General features: G+C 31.6%; 1 protein-coding gene across 3 annotated transcripts in view; it reads right to left on the bottom strand.

The window, feature by feature from the left end:
• DIAPH2 (diaphanous related formin 2) overlaps positions 1 to 17,699 on the bottom strand; it is an 824,298-nt gene that overhangs the window by 589,499 nt on the left and 217,100 nt on the right. For all 3 annotated transcript variants that reach the window (XM_075999380.1, XM_075999381.1, XM_020285092.2), the window contains 5 exons: positions 16,022 to 16,132; positions 10,526 to 10,644; positions 8,510 to 8,626; positions 6,219 to 6,337; positions 2,859 to 2,923 (listed from right to left, as the gene is read on the bottom strand). In XM_075999380.1, coding sequence (XP_075855495.1) covers positions 2,859 to 2,923; positions 6,219 to 6,337; positions 8,510 to 8,626; positions 10,526 to 10,644; positions 16,022 to 16,132 — 531 coding nt within the window. The remainder of the gene's footprint in view (positions 1 to 2,858; positions 2,924 to 6,218; positions 6,338 to 8,509; positions 8,627 to 10,525; positions 10,645 to 16,021; positions 16,133 to 17,699) is intronic.

The following is a 17,699-nucleotide window of genomic DNA, read 5'->3' as shown; positions in this document are numbered from 1 at the left end:
GGTAAGCAAACTCATTTTCACTACTGAAAAAAAAATATATACAAAAAATAAAAGGTAGACTGAGAAGTCTGTCTTCACATATAATGGGCATTTTTATTATTTTGTCATTGAAAATTCAATCTTCGAATAATTTTAAAAATGTTTCTTCCTATACTTTTAAGTTTAATGACTTAGAAAAGGAAATCTAAAAATATGCCATCAAACAGTTTCAACTCTTTAACTACATTTAATCCTGAAAAGAAATTACACTTTTAGAATGCTCAAATGAATGTACATCAATAGCAACTGGAATATTTCTATCATAATCTTAAATTGTCTAGCATCCAAAAAGTGGTGCTCCACGGACTCTGACAGTACAATGATACATGCTGTAATAGCATTCTCCTGCAGATGGTTAACCAAAACTCTTGTATAACATGTTATAAGAGGGAAAATGAGAGGTTAAAATATGGTGTGCTAAGCCAAACATGCCATCTAAATGGTGAATATTCATTTGCTGCATCCTGCTCCAGCCCTTTCCTCAGACAGAGCTCTAAGCAGGCACAAATAAGCCTGTATATTTACAGTGAATACTGCCTCGGTCCGGCTTTAAAACATTTTATTTGCCTTTTATTGTCAATGTCACCTCAAGTCATTTTAGAAGTCTATACATTATTCCAACAATGTTATTTCTATTTCTAAAAGTAATGTATCTTACTGTCCCGAATTGTCTTTAGCATTTGTAGAATAATACAAAAGTATGTTCACCATTAATATATATTCATACTCATAGTAGATTTGACCTTTGGAAATGATAAAATGCCATTCTGTTCTAAGTCTGAAGAAAGAGTCTGTAAGCACACTGGATAATAACAGTGTTTGGGTCAAACCTGAAATACTACTTAGTAATGTGTTTATTCATCTCTATTTGAGTTACTGGAAAATGTACCACAGAAGCTGGTCCAAATTTTCTCTAATCTCTAAATTTGAAGCTCATTCCAGATTCTAGGGGTGAAAGATCCGTAGTTCCTTCAGTCAATGACCTTGTTTTCCCAGTTCACTAAGATGGATGCCCTCCAATGTGAGCTTGTTCGCCTTCACTACTATCCATGTTAAGATTTCTCTAAATCTATATTCCCATCCCTTCTCCCAAAATTAGCTTCTCCTGTGTGTTTCTCAAACATGGTGTCTACACAAGCACACTGTATATAATTTTTCCTCTATAAATACATTGTTGGTACATTTGAAGAGAGGCACACAATCTTTCTGCTTTTAATTTAAAATGATGTTTATCTATAAATATATAGAATAGGAATCACAGAAGCCTGAAATATGTGAGCTGGAAGAGATCTTCTTCCAAGTCCATTAATCTTACCCTTCTTTAAATGATAAAGAAACTAAGATCCAAGTAGTAAGTGGCTTCCTTAAAGTCAGAACTAATTAGTGGAAAAGCTGAGATCAGATCTTATAACTATTGCCTCTCATTCTAGCAATTTTTAAAAAATGACTTTATATTGCCTCTTAAAATGACCCAGAATAAGAGAATACATGCAGCTAACCACCGGAGATCATGTATATTTTCTTATTCTAAATGCTGGTGATAAGACTAAAACATAAAACACTAAAATTTATTTTCTATTATTCCAAGACTCCTTTTCCCATAATATATGCTTACAAAAAACTTTACCAGACAGATAATCACAATTTGCTCCAGTCTTGTGTTATCTAATCATAGTGCCAGCCAAAAATTAAGGAGATTCTAAGATTTTCAAAGGGAATTTTAAATATGCTACTTAAAATGAGAACATTAGAAATATAAAGGTCTATTAATCAAAAAGCATGCATTTTCCTTCACCAATAAAAATGACAGCTTCACACAAACATTTTATGCTCAAGCTCTTAAAATCTATTCTAGTAACTGAAAGAGCAAAGACATTTCTTCAGATGCCCTGAAGTAACTTCAGTAATACTCTATAATTTCTAGAGTGATAGCAAAAGTGATTATCTAATCTCCAAGGTAAGTCATAACTTTGAAGAGACAGCAATATGTAAGCACTTTATCTTGCTGTCAGAAGGCTGAAAACTAGAGAGAGCTTTTAGACTTGTGCTTCAATCCTTCTCCCTGCACCCAAAAGGACAGAAATAGTATACTAGTGTTTAACAGGATCTAGAACAAAAGAAAGAAATTTTTGGTAGAAGCTAATAAAATTGTGGCTATGCTTTCATGAAACAAGGAAAAGACAATCTTAGATATAAATAAAATTAAGATATTCATAAAGCTGGCATTTACTCAAAGGTAATTATATAAGACATTAACACAGAAAGGGATAACACAGAGTCTACCAAACCTACACAAAGTAGCTGCATCATCTTAAAAATGATAATTACAAAATTCAAAGAAGCTAAGTCTAAGCAGAGAGGCGGAGAGGGAGAGAGAGAACATTGCAACATTCAGTTGCTATTGATAGCACTGACTAAAGATCATAACAGATAAGACTAGCTAAATATGTCATAGTTCTACAAAGAGCTACCTAACTGCAAATAAGAGCTACAGGAAAGCAATAGGGGAATTTATTTTGGTTGATTGCTTCTAACTATACCCTTTCAATAACCTAATTTTATTTCATTTATCACTTTAGTATAATATGGCCAGTGTTTTTCTTCCATAATGGATTAAAGGTTATGAAGAGGAAACAGTAGCACCCTTATCTTATTAGAAGAAAAACCAATATTCTGTGCTTATATTTGAATCCAGAAATATAAAGTACTGCATAAATTAAACAACATTTATAAAGCCTGATATACAAAAACAAGGTAGATTATGTTCTGTGACTAAATTATTAATTTAACAATTATAGCTAATATTTTATAAGCCTTACCTTCTTTGAATATTCCACTGCTTTCTGTTCACTTTCTTCAACTTTTGCCTTGTTCACACAAGAATCTATTAAGATTGACCAAAAGTGATTAGAAATTTTGGCATGAGCTCTCTAGGCAAAAGATGGCTCCCAGCCTATAATTCTACTATACAGACTATCACTTTTATGTCAATTGCTATTAAAGGGAAATTGACTTATGCTATAAATAAAACATAAGCTACCACATTTTTTTTCTTTAACATACTAACTGAATTCAATGATAGTATTGTTGAGGTACAAAACAAAGAATCCATAAATATATTTGATTAAATTATTATCATTTCAAGGGTATTCAATAATTTTTCAACTTTTACAATTATAAATTCTGCAAAAAAATTTCTGTAGCTTATTATGGGTGGAGATGTGACAAAGACTTAATGTTTAAGATTATTAAGACTCTAAACAATACTTAAAAAAGCTAGAAGGATAGAGTAACATTCATTAATTCAGGCTTCCTAGTAAAGGATTTTACTTCTGTTCTAGGTCAAAATGTATCTCATGTATAAGGAAACAAACTTCAAACTTCTCAAATCCAATCAAACATTTCGGAATACAAGTAAGTAAAGAACCTCTTTTGGCAATACTGCATCTCTCATTATTACATATAAAGTCTATTCTGTATCTAGGTGTTCCACACCCAATTATCCAAAAGAAATGAAAACATATGTCTGTACCCTGAGTTGTATTATATATAAATGTTCATAGAAGCTTTATTTATAATAGCCAAAAACTGGAAAGAACCCAAATGACAGTCAACAAGAGACTCTATAAACAAATTGTGGTATATCCACATACTAGAATACTACTCAGCAGTATAAGGGAATGAACTATTGATACATACAATACAAATACATGAATGAATCTCAAAGTATGCTGAATGAAAGCAGACAAAAAGAGAGTACATGCTTTATGTTTCTATTTATATGTAATAAAATTTTATAAAATGAAACTAATAAGAAAGAAACTATAAATAAAATGAAACTGGTAAGAGAGAGATCAGTAGCTGTCTCAGGATGGGAAGAGGTGGGAGGCATGGGAAGGAGGGACTAAAAGGAGAATGCAGAAATTTTAAGGAGTGATAAAGATGTTTATGATCTGGACTTGATGTTTAAAGTATACATATAAATATCAAAATTACCAAGTTGTATACTTTACATATAGGTAGTTTTTCTTATTTCAAATTTCCCTTAAAAAGGCTTTGTATTAAAAAAAAATGTGAAGCTAGAGCAAAGAAATGGAGGAGGAAAGTGGTAAGTGATGGGGTCAAAGAGGGGACATAAGTGTGCTGTGCTAGCTATGATTGGTAATGACTTTGATTTAAGTTTCAATAAGAAGGCTCTGGAGAGTTTTAGGCAGAGATCTGATATGATATGATTTATGAAAGAGACAGGATTATGAAATCAGAAGAGACTCTAATCTCTTCAGGTCCAAGTGATCTTAAAATAGAGATCCATAGATTCCCTAGAAGTTCTTGAAGCACCTGATAATTTTGGTGTGTATTAACATGGATGTGTCCTAATGAAAGTTCCAGAGCATTCATCAGCTTCTCAAAAAGGATTCTGAACATAAAATATTAAGAACTACTCATATATTTGACTTACTTGATTTCAGAGTTGAGGAAATTGAAACCTAGAGAAGTTAAATGATTTCTTCCATCACACAGGTGACATGTGGATGAGGTCATAAAGGGGTTTATGATGCTGACTATCCACTTTAACCTGGTCCCTTCATTTCTCCTCACCCCCATGCTTTTGAATAATAGTATACAATCATAAGTACCTGGCACACAGTACCCCAAACAAATGTCTGTTTAACACTGAACAAGTGAGCCAAAACCAACAGTAGAATGAGTATGTGTGCCAACTACGGCCCATAATGGATTATAAGCCAATACACATATTTGGACAAAGTCTCTTATGACTCTCTCAACAAAATATAAAATGAACTACTAAGTTTATCAAGCTAAGTGAAAAAATATGCAGTGAGGCTGGTATTCACATTCACTGCCAGGTAAGGTAAACTGGCAAAAGCTTTCTGAAAAACATTTGTCCTATGAAAATTCATACCCTCACTTACAGGAATCAATCCTAAGGAAATAAGAAAAAGCCAAACCTTTATACACAAGAATGTTCACAGGAGATTAATTTAAAATTGTGAAAACCTGAAAACCATCTAGTGTACAATAAGAAAGGACTGGTTAAAGTGATTATGATAATCCATAAAATGGAATATTATACAAACATTAAAAGTCACATTTTTGAAGGTTAACATGAAAAAATTATCATAATATAATGCTCCATGAAAAATTAGCATATGGATAGATAGATAGATAGATAGATAAGCAGATAGATAATAAACAGATATAAGGAAATGTACTGAGCTGAAAAGGGAGCAATGGTGTTGTGATTGGTGGTTTGTCACTTATATAAGTCTCTAGATTGCCTACTATAAGTGTACATTACATTTAAAAACAGAAAAGAATGATACATAACAAATAATAATAAAGTATCCATCTTTGAATATTTCTGTGAATCTTCCCTGTGCTATGGAGTGAAAAATAACATAAAATTGGCATTCAACAGCTATTGTTGTCTTTCTTTAAAGATAAATGAGTTCATGCTTGAACCTTAGCAATAGTGATTTCGATTAGGTATAAATAAAACTGCTTAACTATAAGGCCAGATAGCCTAGCATATTTCACAAGGGAGGTTTCACATCATCCTTGAGAAACTGTTCTGGAAACTATTGCTAACTACCAGTCTAGGATGATATAAAGTTATTTCCTGAGCAATCCAAGGAGATGAATATGATCACCTCAAATTCTTTTCTCACTCTCTGCTCTATGAAAATATAAATTGATCTATTTGATTGCCTTAAAAGGTCCCAAGTTACTGAAATAAGCCTATTTCTTTTCTCAAACATGAACACTAATAACATCACTATAATACTAATGAGACCCTATTGTACACATGATTTCTACAAAACTACTAAGGTACCAGTATAAAATGAATTAAAGGATTTCATAGTCATGCTTCTAAATAGCAAGGCATTCATCTATAATAATACAATGGCTTTTTGTGGGACACTGAGTTTAAATCAAATTCAGTACTGTTAAAATTTGCCAAATAAGTGAATATTTCTAATCACACAAGCAAAACTCTTAAGATCATTATAGTTAACAATCAGCATTTGAGTACCCATGGACACACTGATTTACCAGATATGAATAGAAGTTCAGAGAGAGACCTACCTTTAAAACATACCTATTATAAAATAATATATAAAATACAATCAAAGGACAGTGAGGACCATATTACATACCTATCAGATGAGTGAAATCAACATCTAATCTTTGCCTATACTTGAAGTCTGGATCCATACCACTGCAGTGTAGCACTATCTGTGAAACGCATTCCTCAATTATTTTATAATACTGTGGCCTGAAAAAGATAGAAAACATTTGTGAATACCTTTTCTACCTGAGCAAATCAATTTTCCTTAGAAGAGATTCAGCAACTAAGTCTTTTTCTAGTGCCTCCTAGCCGGTATACCCCTTTAGGAGAAATATGCCTAAGCTGAAATATGGTCTGGATGTTACAGTGCCAAACCCATTGTGATGTAATCAGCTGCAAACATTTAGTGACTTAATACTCCAGTTTGAAGGGATTCATGCTTGTGTTCAAAGATATTTATCAACCTTATCTATTTACTTAAGCTACTGCTTTTAAAGTTAATGAAAACAAATGAACCGTTAGTCCTATATCCATGGATACATAAATGGTTCTAGGTACTCACAAGTTCTCAATTTCAATAAGAGTTGAATTTCTTGGCATTAGGTGGCAGGCAATGTCTTGAATTTACTAGAGTACTTTTACTCGAGATAACTATAACAGCTTACAAAACTGGACTAAGCCATTTATGTTACAGACTATTCCAAAGATCTATTTGTGCGACATATTTTAAAAGATCCATTTTAAAAAGCATACACACTTAATATGCATGGCTATAGCCTCGATTTGTCTGAAGTGTCAAAGTTTTTAAAACATATCCTAATTCTGTAATCTGTCAAGGTAATTTTGGCCTTAAAAGTGACCACTCACATATAGCAAAAATTTTTTAAAGGTACTTTTGCATTAAAATTTGGGGTAGATTTAGTATTTGTCAGGGGATAATAAATTCAACAGAGAAAAATCAGTAAGAAGTACTACTGTAGGCAAATTGTGATATAAACTCCCCAAATATAGTGTGCTGGAAACAGCCAACCAACTAAAAGTTTGAAAATGAAGCCAAATAGATTCTAATTGCTCTTCTATGTGTTTAGTCATGGCGCTGGTCCTAAGAATAAAAATAAATAGTAGAATATATTACACATACGGGGCTTTTTCAAGTCATCATTAGGTCCAGGGTAAATAACACTGGATTATAATTTCAGTCTAGTCAATGACTATTTGGGCAAATGTGGGAAACACACTGTTCTCTTTGAGGCCAGGTTAATCATCCCTAAGTGGAATAAAAGTGTTTGTCACACTTCTGCCTCACATGGATGTTCTTAGGATGCAAAGAATGCCATGTGAGAGTAACTTCTCATTTCCTCATAGTTACAGAGAAATGGATACTTTCACACAAATGATGTCCCTAGGTAACCGAGTACCCATGGGCACAGTATCCCTTTAATTGTTAGAAATTGATTTAGAACACAACAATCATTTTGAATGCATTACAATTTTTTCCTGCTTAAAAACACCACATAATTTAATATTTTAAAGAATTTTCTATGTCTCTGTAACATCATGATACCCACAAAATTATTGTACTGGTCTGAACTATAATAGTTCTCTATGTTGCTTTAGAGCTGTCATTTTTGTTGCAAATTTACCTGACCTAATGGTAGCCTGCCTCTTCCCTTTAATCAAGCAGATTTTTGAAAAATCAAAGAACGTACATTATTAGAATTTCATGCAAATTAGAGCATGAAGAAAAACTAAGATTTTTCTTGAACAGTTTAATACAACATCATGGTCACCAGGTTGTGGATAATTTCAGTCACTCAGAACCTTTTTATAACTTTCTGGTTTTCAGAAATATTCTCAGTTAACTAGATTATAAAACTTTTAACTTTATCGGTTATTTTCATACTCATTTATTTTAAAGAATTACACTACTGGACATAAAACTGAAATATTAGCATTATTATTTTCTTAGATGTTAAGATCACATTTATTACTAAATACTATACAAGAAATATAACAATTAAATTTTACTTACTAAAATGCACAAGATAAAAATCTAAAAGTTCTACCCTAGAATCTTTGGTGGTGTCTTTATGTTACCATTATCTAGCAAGGAATATTCATCTCAAAGTCAGTAAAATCTGTCAGGTTCATTGCTATCAAAAGTCCTATCACTGAGGCATTCCATTAATATAAGTAAATCTTTCTCTTCTGACCCAATTAAAAACAAATGAACATCTTTTTTAAAATTTCACCTAAAGTAGTCAAACTTTTATACTCTAAGTATGAATACAGGCATGCATTACCTTTTCCCCACTACATAATTTTCCTTTAATGTCCAATTCAAATTATAAACATAGTATTCTCAGAACTATGTCTTACCTGATATAATAATCATTTCTGATGAGTAAAAAATGTTGTAGAATGGATAATAAATAATTTTCAGCAGCAGTGTCCTTCAACATATTATACAGAAGATGGTACACTTCATTCATATCAGTAGAAAGTAAGTAAAGGAAAAAAAAGCAACTAAAAATTTAAAAACACAGATTTAGCATTTTGCTACCATTACTATTTCTAAATGTTCAATTCCGTGATCCAGTATTTTAAAACATTTACATAAAGGAAATAATTCTATGGAATCATTTTAATCTTTTAACTAGAGAAACAGACCTAAAGAATACTTCCAAGACCATTTGAGTGTCAAAACCTTAAATGTCAGTTATTCATTATATTTTAAACCAGATTATAGCTAGTACCATTGGAACAGGAAAACCATCAGTGAAAATGGTTTCTTCTTGATCTCCCTGTCACTGTGATAGAGAACCCATATTGTTCATGTAAGCCACTACTACTCTATTTTCACTACCATATAATATAGAAGGCAAGCGAGCAGTTGTGAACTCCCAAAAGGTCAAAACCAGTTTTGTTTTACCCAGATGAAATACTAACTAAATCTGAAATTATTATTGTTTGCATTGATTTGTATTTCATTATTTGATAAAAAATGGAGAGTAGAAACTATGGAAGTTGCAACGTTTTTCTTAGTATATAAAAAGAGTGGTAGAAGCTTAGAAGCTTTTAGTAAACTAGAATCAGATTTCAAAAATGGATTAATTTTTATTATAAAAGTGAGGACCTGGAAAATCAACGTAAAATAAAGGTAAAAGACAAGATGTGATCCAACATCCCCAAAATAATCTGAAATGTCAATATTTTCTCTGTAGTAGAATTAAATATATGATGGATTACTTTTTAGATGCCACATAAGAGTGTTGCACGTCTTACAAGATCTTTCAAATGGCTACAGAATGGATCCAAAAACAGCTTTACGATGAAGTTTGAGTATAAGAGAAATCTATATAAAGCAAGATATTTATTAATTGATATAAAATACTTTTTATATTAGAGAAGCCACTGAAGACTGGCATCACTAATGATGAAGAAAAATTACTAAAAATTATTACTCATAATAATAACATTGTTACTTGCTGCACACACATTTACCCAATACCTATGTGTAAGACTTTCATAGGAGCGTTGGAGTAAAAAGATGAAACATAACATTTCTGCCCTCAATCTCAGAGAGGCAGAGAAATGTACATAAATAAAATAGAACTAACAAACTACTGTGGGAGTTTCAAGGAGGGGAATATTACTTCTAGTTTTTGGTGGGGAGTGGAGAACACAACACTGAGAAAAAGTCCAACTCAAAGGTCACTTTGGTTCTGAAGTGTTTCCCAACCTCCCCAGAATCTGTAAGAAATTTAATGGGTGTGAACCAAAATGGCCAGCAATGCTATGACAATCAGCTCTTAGATCGAAAATCATTTCATACAAAATCATTGCTACAGGAAGATTATATATTAGCTGTATTTGACTCAGATGCTTCTATCACATGGCCTTGTTATAGTCAGATATGATTGTATCGAAATATTTTCGTTATTGTTAAGGAATATAAATATTTGAATAGGGAATAAGAAATTTATTTGGATTGAATTATATCTCTAAGTGATTGGAGTACCATTTATAATAATAAACTGAAAAAGCACATTACCTATCGTCACATATGAACTCAGTGAACTTTTCTCAAAAAAATCCTTACACATAAGATATATTGCCTTAGGCTCTCCTCTATTCAAGACCACTGAGCAGAGTATACCTATAATACAATGAGCCTTTGTGCAGCTTTCAATATATTCTGTGTAAATCATCAGGACAGTCTGACAGTTCCTCAGCATGAATCTCAAGGACAGCATCATAGTGAGGTTCTAATGTAAATAAATGGATATAAATTGGGCTGGCAGACAAGAACTCTAATAATGGTCCATAAAATTGCCCACAAATCCCTTTTTCACAATACATGCAAAATTATTTTTGTGGTTTGTCAAAGGATATTCCATTTCTGCACGAATGTCATTGAGACGGTGTGATAATTCAGTTAGGTCGTCCTCTTTGTTCTCATCAAATACTTTCAACTGAATATCAAGCTCATCATTCTCCTTTTCTTTTAGATCCTAATATATAAACATAAAACTTAACAGACGAGTAACAGTTTGACAACAGCATAGTTTGATAATAAAGGCCAGAACACAATCATTCATTTATATACACAGAAGCAATTTCAAATATTGACCCAGGCACTGTTTTCCTGAAAGAAAGTAAATGTAGCTAAGTTTTTCTATTTCAAAATAAAAGGACCTCATTGCATTCCTTGCATTTCTCTTCCCATGCCCCAGATTTTGACTCTTCACATAAAAAAAATTAACGATCACTTCTACAACAGAAAAAAACTAATTGCTAACAACCCAAATTAAATGCTGTCCTTTCGACTAAACACACTAATCAAAGATTGCGAAAGAACTCATGCAGTTAGAACATTCACATATGCCTGTGGCAAAAAATGCAAATATAGATCAATTGTATTAGTGAAGAACAAATGCAAGGATATATTCAAGCACAACAGTCCCAAGTATGGCGTTAGAAGTCGTATAAACAAATTTAAATGATATTTTGTGATTTTAAAGCAAAAAGGCGTTAGGATTTTTTATCAAGCTGTACATCTGGTCTCCTCCCCCACCTTTCATTTTTGCTTAGCCTAATCACAAAATACCAACTTGGGCATAAAAGATATGTTTTTGTAATACATTATAAGCACATGCATTACAAACCTCTGATAATTTTCAAAATAATAGTATAAAAAAACTTGGGAAGCATGCCACACTAGAGATTGTTGGGCTTAATATATATCACCTGGAATATCTTTTAATATGTGTCCATTAAGTTGCAGCTTTCAAAACCCAAATCGATAATCACAACAGTGGATGCTCAAGGGTGATACCGAAAGTGGGACTAGGATGGGATGTTCAGAGCTGAGCTTGAACTCTAAAAGGAAATGCAAGCATGGTGTACTTCAAATTAGGTAGATAAAACAAAATGGGATGCAATTTTGCATCTACTTTTATCCACTAGAACAATTATAAGTGGAGATGTAATGGCTATTACTGAAGCCAAACACAAATTTAAGTAATTTCTTGATGTTCCTTTTCTAATATTGACATACATAATACTAATAATTTACTGAAAATTTACCTAGAGAGCATATGAAAATACTGTTACTACATAATTTCATATAAAACATACAACAAATAAATGTATTTACACTTAAGTTTCCTCTTTAATAACGATTTGCTTTAGGTCTAGTTTTGCACTTTAGAGGGGAATGAAGAAATTTATTGGAATATGAAATTATCTCACATTGGTGGATCATATTATCAGGTCATTTCTGATCTCTATTTAGAAAATCATAGAAGCCAGACACACTCAATATGCTGGTCAGTAAAGAAACAACCTTTCACACATTTTAGAGCATGGACTTTTCCTTATTCTTATCTCATAATGTATTCTTTCTTAGACATTCATAATAAAACTTAAACACTTTCAAATATATTTGAAAGACAGAGAAATTTAAGTTAAATACTATTATTTAATTAGCATGAGGACTTTACAAAACTCAGAAATCCATCTGCTCTAGACGTTATATACTATGTGAGCATATATAACACAATATAAAAATATAGACATGTATAGATGCAATATTTTATAAATATTCTTTACTATTAATGCTCCAGGCCTATTAAAATATAGTAAGACCTCAACATCATCCATAGGTTCTTGAAAACTGTCACTTGAAGCAAAATGTCATATAAGAAAACCAATTTTTTTCTCTTCAACATTATAATGAAATGACATTACTTGAGGACCTGTTATACATGGTTTCACTTCAAGATGTAGTTTCCAAAATCTATCAATGACACTGAGAAATTACTGTAAATATATATGCATACACATACATCTATAGAGTTTATATTAATAAAACTTTCTGCCAAATGTTAAACCTTGAAAGATATATCCATAAATTCTTGATAAAGTGAAAATATAATGAATTTATAAAATTTATATAGCACAAATAACAACAGATATCCTACAAAAGAAAATGGAAATGTATCACTAAAGTTTTATATTTTAAAATGTGGAATATCATAAAATTACTGAATTATATTATAATAATAATGTGACTTATTATAAATATTCTTCAGTTATTTTTTAAACAGACCTGCTGCACACATATGGAACCTTTTTTTTTTTACAGAATCTCTGAAATATATAATTAAGTTTCTATAACATCATATTCTTCAAAGGAAATCAATGTCTATTACCAATGCACTACTGATTACCAAACAAGTAAAATTGAGTCTTCAAAAGAATAAGAGTTTGTCAGTCTTTTCAAAACAGATAAAGTATGCCCACTGCCTACAAACACAATTTCTTACTATGTTTTTCCTTCACATATCTGATTTACCTAATATTTACTTAATTTATTTAACTTAATAAAAGGCAGATGGAGAAAACTTCACAAGAAATCAATGTCAATTAAATACAGAGCAAATACAATATTAAAAATCACTACAGAGTTTGTAACACATTTATTCCAAGATACTAAAGCAAATTTATCAAAAAATGAATTTTCCATATAAATAAAATATAAATGCACTTTAAACACCAAAAATTCACCATAGGAATGGGGAGAATTTTGAAAACAAATTTATATAGAATATAATTAAAAGAATTGCCTTATCTTGAGGATCCTGAGAATATTATGAGAAAAGCGTCACTCTACTATAATATTATGTTGCCCTTAAGTGTTACTGAAATACTAAGAACTTTTTCCCTAATACTTAATGGTTCTAGATAAGTATAATTTTTTACCCATGTACCAACAATTAATATTAGTCCTAGCCATGTTTAATTTGCTCTTTTCAATATGTTATATTTTAGAAAATGAGGGAGCTCTCTTCTCATTAGAACTGTGTATAAAATAAGAATAAACAAACTGGGTACAGCAGCACGTGTCTGCAATCCCAACAACCTCGGAGGCTGAGGCAGGAGGTCTGCATGAGCCCAGGAGTTAGAGACCAACCTGGGCAATGTAACGGATCCACCCCCCCTTTTTAATAAAAGAAAAAATAGAAAAAAAGTAAGGATTTTAAAGGCTCGTCTATGAATATATTATTAAGCTTCACTGCATATATAAAGGATGTTTAATGTCACTATAAATTCCAGTGGTTTAAATTTAAATATTTAATTAGACAGTGAGTTACATAGTAATTGACATGTGAGGTATCTACTATACATTAACCCGTGACCATTCTGTCCTGCTCAAAACTGTCATAAACTACAACAGCAGAAGTGAAATCTATGGTGCTAAAGAAATGATCTCCAATCTTCTCAAGGTCTATCTGCTGGATTCTAATTTTCATTTTATATATCAGAAATACCTGGGGAGGATATATATATATTTTTTAGACTAAAAATCTATGCCCTACACCCAATAAAATTTTGCCAATCTTACTTTAGGGAGACATGCCCAACCTCTTGCTTGAGAATCAGAGCCATATTTATTCATATTCAGCTCCATTGTCTTAGAAGGAGAAAAAATTTTTGAGAATCCCTGTAGGTCCTATTCCAAAATTTGATAAGCAGAAATATAACACTACCCACACTCACTTGATGAGGAATCACTGAGATCTGAGAAGCAAAGGCATGCTGAAGAGATGTGAGAAAGTCTAATTGGAAGTATATATTAAGAATACACATAATAAGAAGTACATGGTACCAGAAGAGGCTTTATATAGGGGTATATGACCAATGGAAAAGTATAGCTTAGCTACACTGATGCATAATCTCAGCTGTCAGTGTAACCTAATGAATAACATACCATGAAATCACTGAGCCCAGCAGAAATTAATGTACCCAGAAAAATGTACAAAAGGTAAGGACAAGAATTACTATATCATCCCTTTTCTAAAAAGATAAGGACTAAAAGAAATTAAAATGAGACTCACAGTTTTTTTTTGACTAGCCATTCAGTAGTAGAAGGCAGAAAATGAATGGTCAATTATAGAGGGAAATGAAAGATGGAAGAATAACAGCAACAAATAAAGCAGAAAACATGGCATATTAGTAGTAAGTGAGTAGAGGGTGCAAAAGAGCCCTTATAGCCAGCAAGTGTCCAAAGATTACTTTCTCCCAAATAGAGAACTAGCCCAGTAAGAGCAAGCATGAAAACCAACAAGGCAACTCAAAAGCAAATTAGAATCAAAATTATAAGATCATCTCTAGCTACCTAAGGCCACAGACTTTGTATAAGGAGAACTTGGTGATAAAATAAGAATAAATATGTTACACACAATATAACCTGCACACTGAACCTCTACATAGATCACTTAAAATGTTGCTTCTATTTACTGCATCCAGTTCCTTGGTTTTTAAAGTCAAGAACTGAAGAACCACTCAAGGTAGGATTGACATAGAAATTTCCAAAACCCAGTAAACTGAATCATATATCTTATTAAAATGGGTTTAATAGCCCCAACCATGTAACTTACTATGAGGGGTTTCAACCACTTTGAGTTACGAGTTCCTGATTGTAAGTTACAGATATGTGCTGCACAATAATTCCTCACCAGGAAATTTTTCCAATTTTGGTCTTTCTAGTAAACTAAGTTTTGTATACATCCTTATTGACATTCGTTGTTCTTTTTCTTTCCTCGGTCCTTTTTTACCCCCTCCCTTACTTTTATTTCTTGTCACTCAGGTGTGTTCTCAGTAGCTTAAATGAAGTAACTAGTGAGATATTACTTGTTTCCTTTAACAATGCCATAGTCCTGAATAAAGTCACTTTTCAATTAAGATACTTAATAAAATATAAAGCCACAGTAGTTGCACTGATATTTATAAAATAACTGTGCTCATTTATCTCAGATCCAGCCTATAAAGCCATTCCACAAATTTTTAACATTATCATAATTAGAGCAAATGTTCTCATTAAATTTAAGAAATAAAATTATTTTTGTTTAGAAAAGTTTCTAATCCACTGTATCAAGAGTGCTATTCTTAAGCAATGTGTCTAAAATATACTACTAATCAAAACTCTATGCATACTTATGATAAATGCAAATGAAATCAAACTAGGTTATCAAAGAACAATGAAAAAAATTTTAAATGAAAATTGAAAATGCAAAAAAAATCCCCATATTTTATGTTCTTGATATTCAAAATTCAAACAAAAGAAGTTCTCTTTTGACTTGAGGAAGACAAAAAACAACAACAAAAAAATGACTTCTGAACACATAATTAGCTAAATTCTGAATCATACCTTGCATATAGACACTGATATTTTGGCAATCTCAAAAAGCTTACAAAATGTTTATTGGTTTACAAAATAAAATTGCAAGGCACATTTATTTAGTCTGCTTCAAGAAGTACTTTTATCCAAAGAGAAAAAAAAATACTAACGCTAATCAGCATAATAAATGTGTACACTCAACTTACTGGTAACATGGATTTTAGTCCCGAACGGAGAAATTCATTCCTTAAATGTATTCGGAAATCAAGCTCATAAGGAGAAGTGACAAGGGCATTTATAAACTGCATGCAGGCCACCTGCAATTAGAAAGCAAATTTTGTTTAAAAACACATTTAAATAAGTTAACAAAATATTTACTTAATGCATTCAGATAATGCATTCGTTAAAGGCATACATATATTATGAAACAAAATAAGAGATACAAATATTTCTACAAGTACAATGACGATTATGACTTTAAATTATAAACAACAAAATAAACAATAAAGTTTCTGATAACCAAAAGAATTCTAAAAAAAACACGTGATGGATGGTCAAGTATGTTATGCTTTGCTACACAATATGAAGGAATATGAAACACCCTCAGAGAAACCCAAAGTTCCAAAAGTGTGCATATAGAACCCTTTGAAAAGATCATGAAATTTATCTTTCATATCCAGCTGTCCTCAGAGTGCACTTGGTCTCAATTCTACAAGGTTATAAACACTTTTCTAAAATAAATCAAAGTTGTAAAAGTACTCTAAATATTAAACAAAGAACGATGATAACTTAGAGAAATTATTACATTGATTTACTCTCTCTCCATCCTCTTATTGGGATGATTTGCACAAAATATATAGAGTATTAAAATATATAATTAAGATGGATTAACTTACTAGGTATGAAAAAAATTTATGCAAGTGAATTAAGATCAACTAGAAGGCACTGTGACATTAATGCACATTGCATAATAAAGCATATATAAGGGCTTGTTTTCAAATAAAGTGCTTTATTAAATATTCTGACACTGGGAAATAAGTTTAGCTTTTAATACCTTCTGATTTTGAGGTTCCCTATTATAAGACGGGACATATTTTCTCATAATTTTAAGCTAGAAGGGAATCAACAAAATAGTAATTGTCAGGTGTTCCATACATTATTCCTGGATAGCATTTTTGGAAAATGGTGCTGAAATAGAAGGCAACTGGCTAATAGTTCAGTTGAAGAGCTGCACATTTAAATTGATTATTTTAGAAAGCATGGAATGAGTAGTGGAAAGTTCAAAGAGCTAACAGCAAGGGAACTCCTTGAAAACACCAGATATATGGTAAACATATTAAGTATATACAGAAGCGGACACAAATAAATCAATAGATAGTATAGAAAGGTCACATCGCCAGAAGAAAAATATTTCAGATGTTATTTGACTTGACTTCCAGACCTATTATGATAGAGTTATTTTTTTCAAGAAAGGGATAAAAGATCAAAAAGTATGTTTTACTTTTGTATGTGTATCTTATACATTTAAGCTACTTTGGGGGAGATTAGCCCATCTCACATCCACGTTCAAAAATCAAAGTTACATGCTTCAAAAGGGATGATTAAGGTTGTTTCCAACATTACTAGCTATCTAAAGGATAAATGAACAATGTAGTCCAATTTTTACGAATGTTTAAATATGAAGATAGAACACTTAGACAACTGACTAAATATTTGCCATAGACTTGGCATCACCTTAAAAGACATACCAGATTAGTTATTATGAAGCTTATGCCTTAACAGATTATTTAACCTTCCTATTTACATTAGAAAATCATGTCAGTCTTTATATAGTTTCAATAGGCTGGGCTATAAATCTGCATACTGTACATGTTCATAGCTATA

This window comes from Microcebus murinus, chromosome X, assembly GCF_040939455.1.
Source record: "Microcebus murinus isolate Inina chromosome X, M.murinus_Inina_mat1.0, whole genome shotgun sequence".
NCBI lineage: Eukaryota > Metazoa > Chordata > Mammalia > Primates > Cheirogaleidae > Microcebus > Microcebus murinus.
This window is presented reverse-complemented; position numbering and strand designations above follow the sequence as displayed.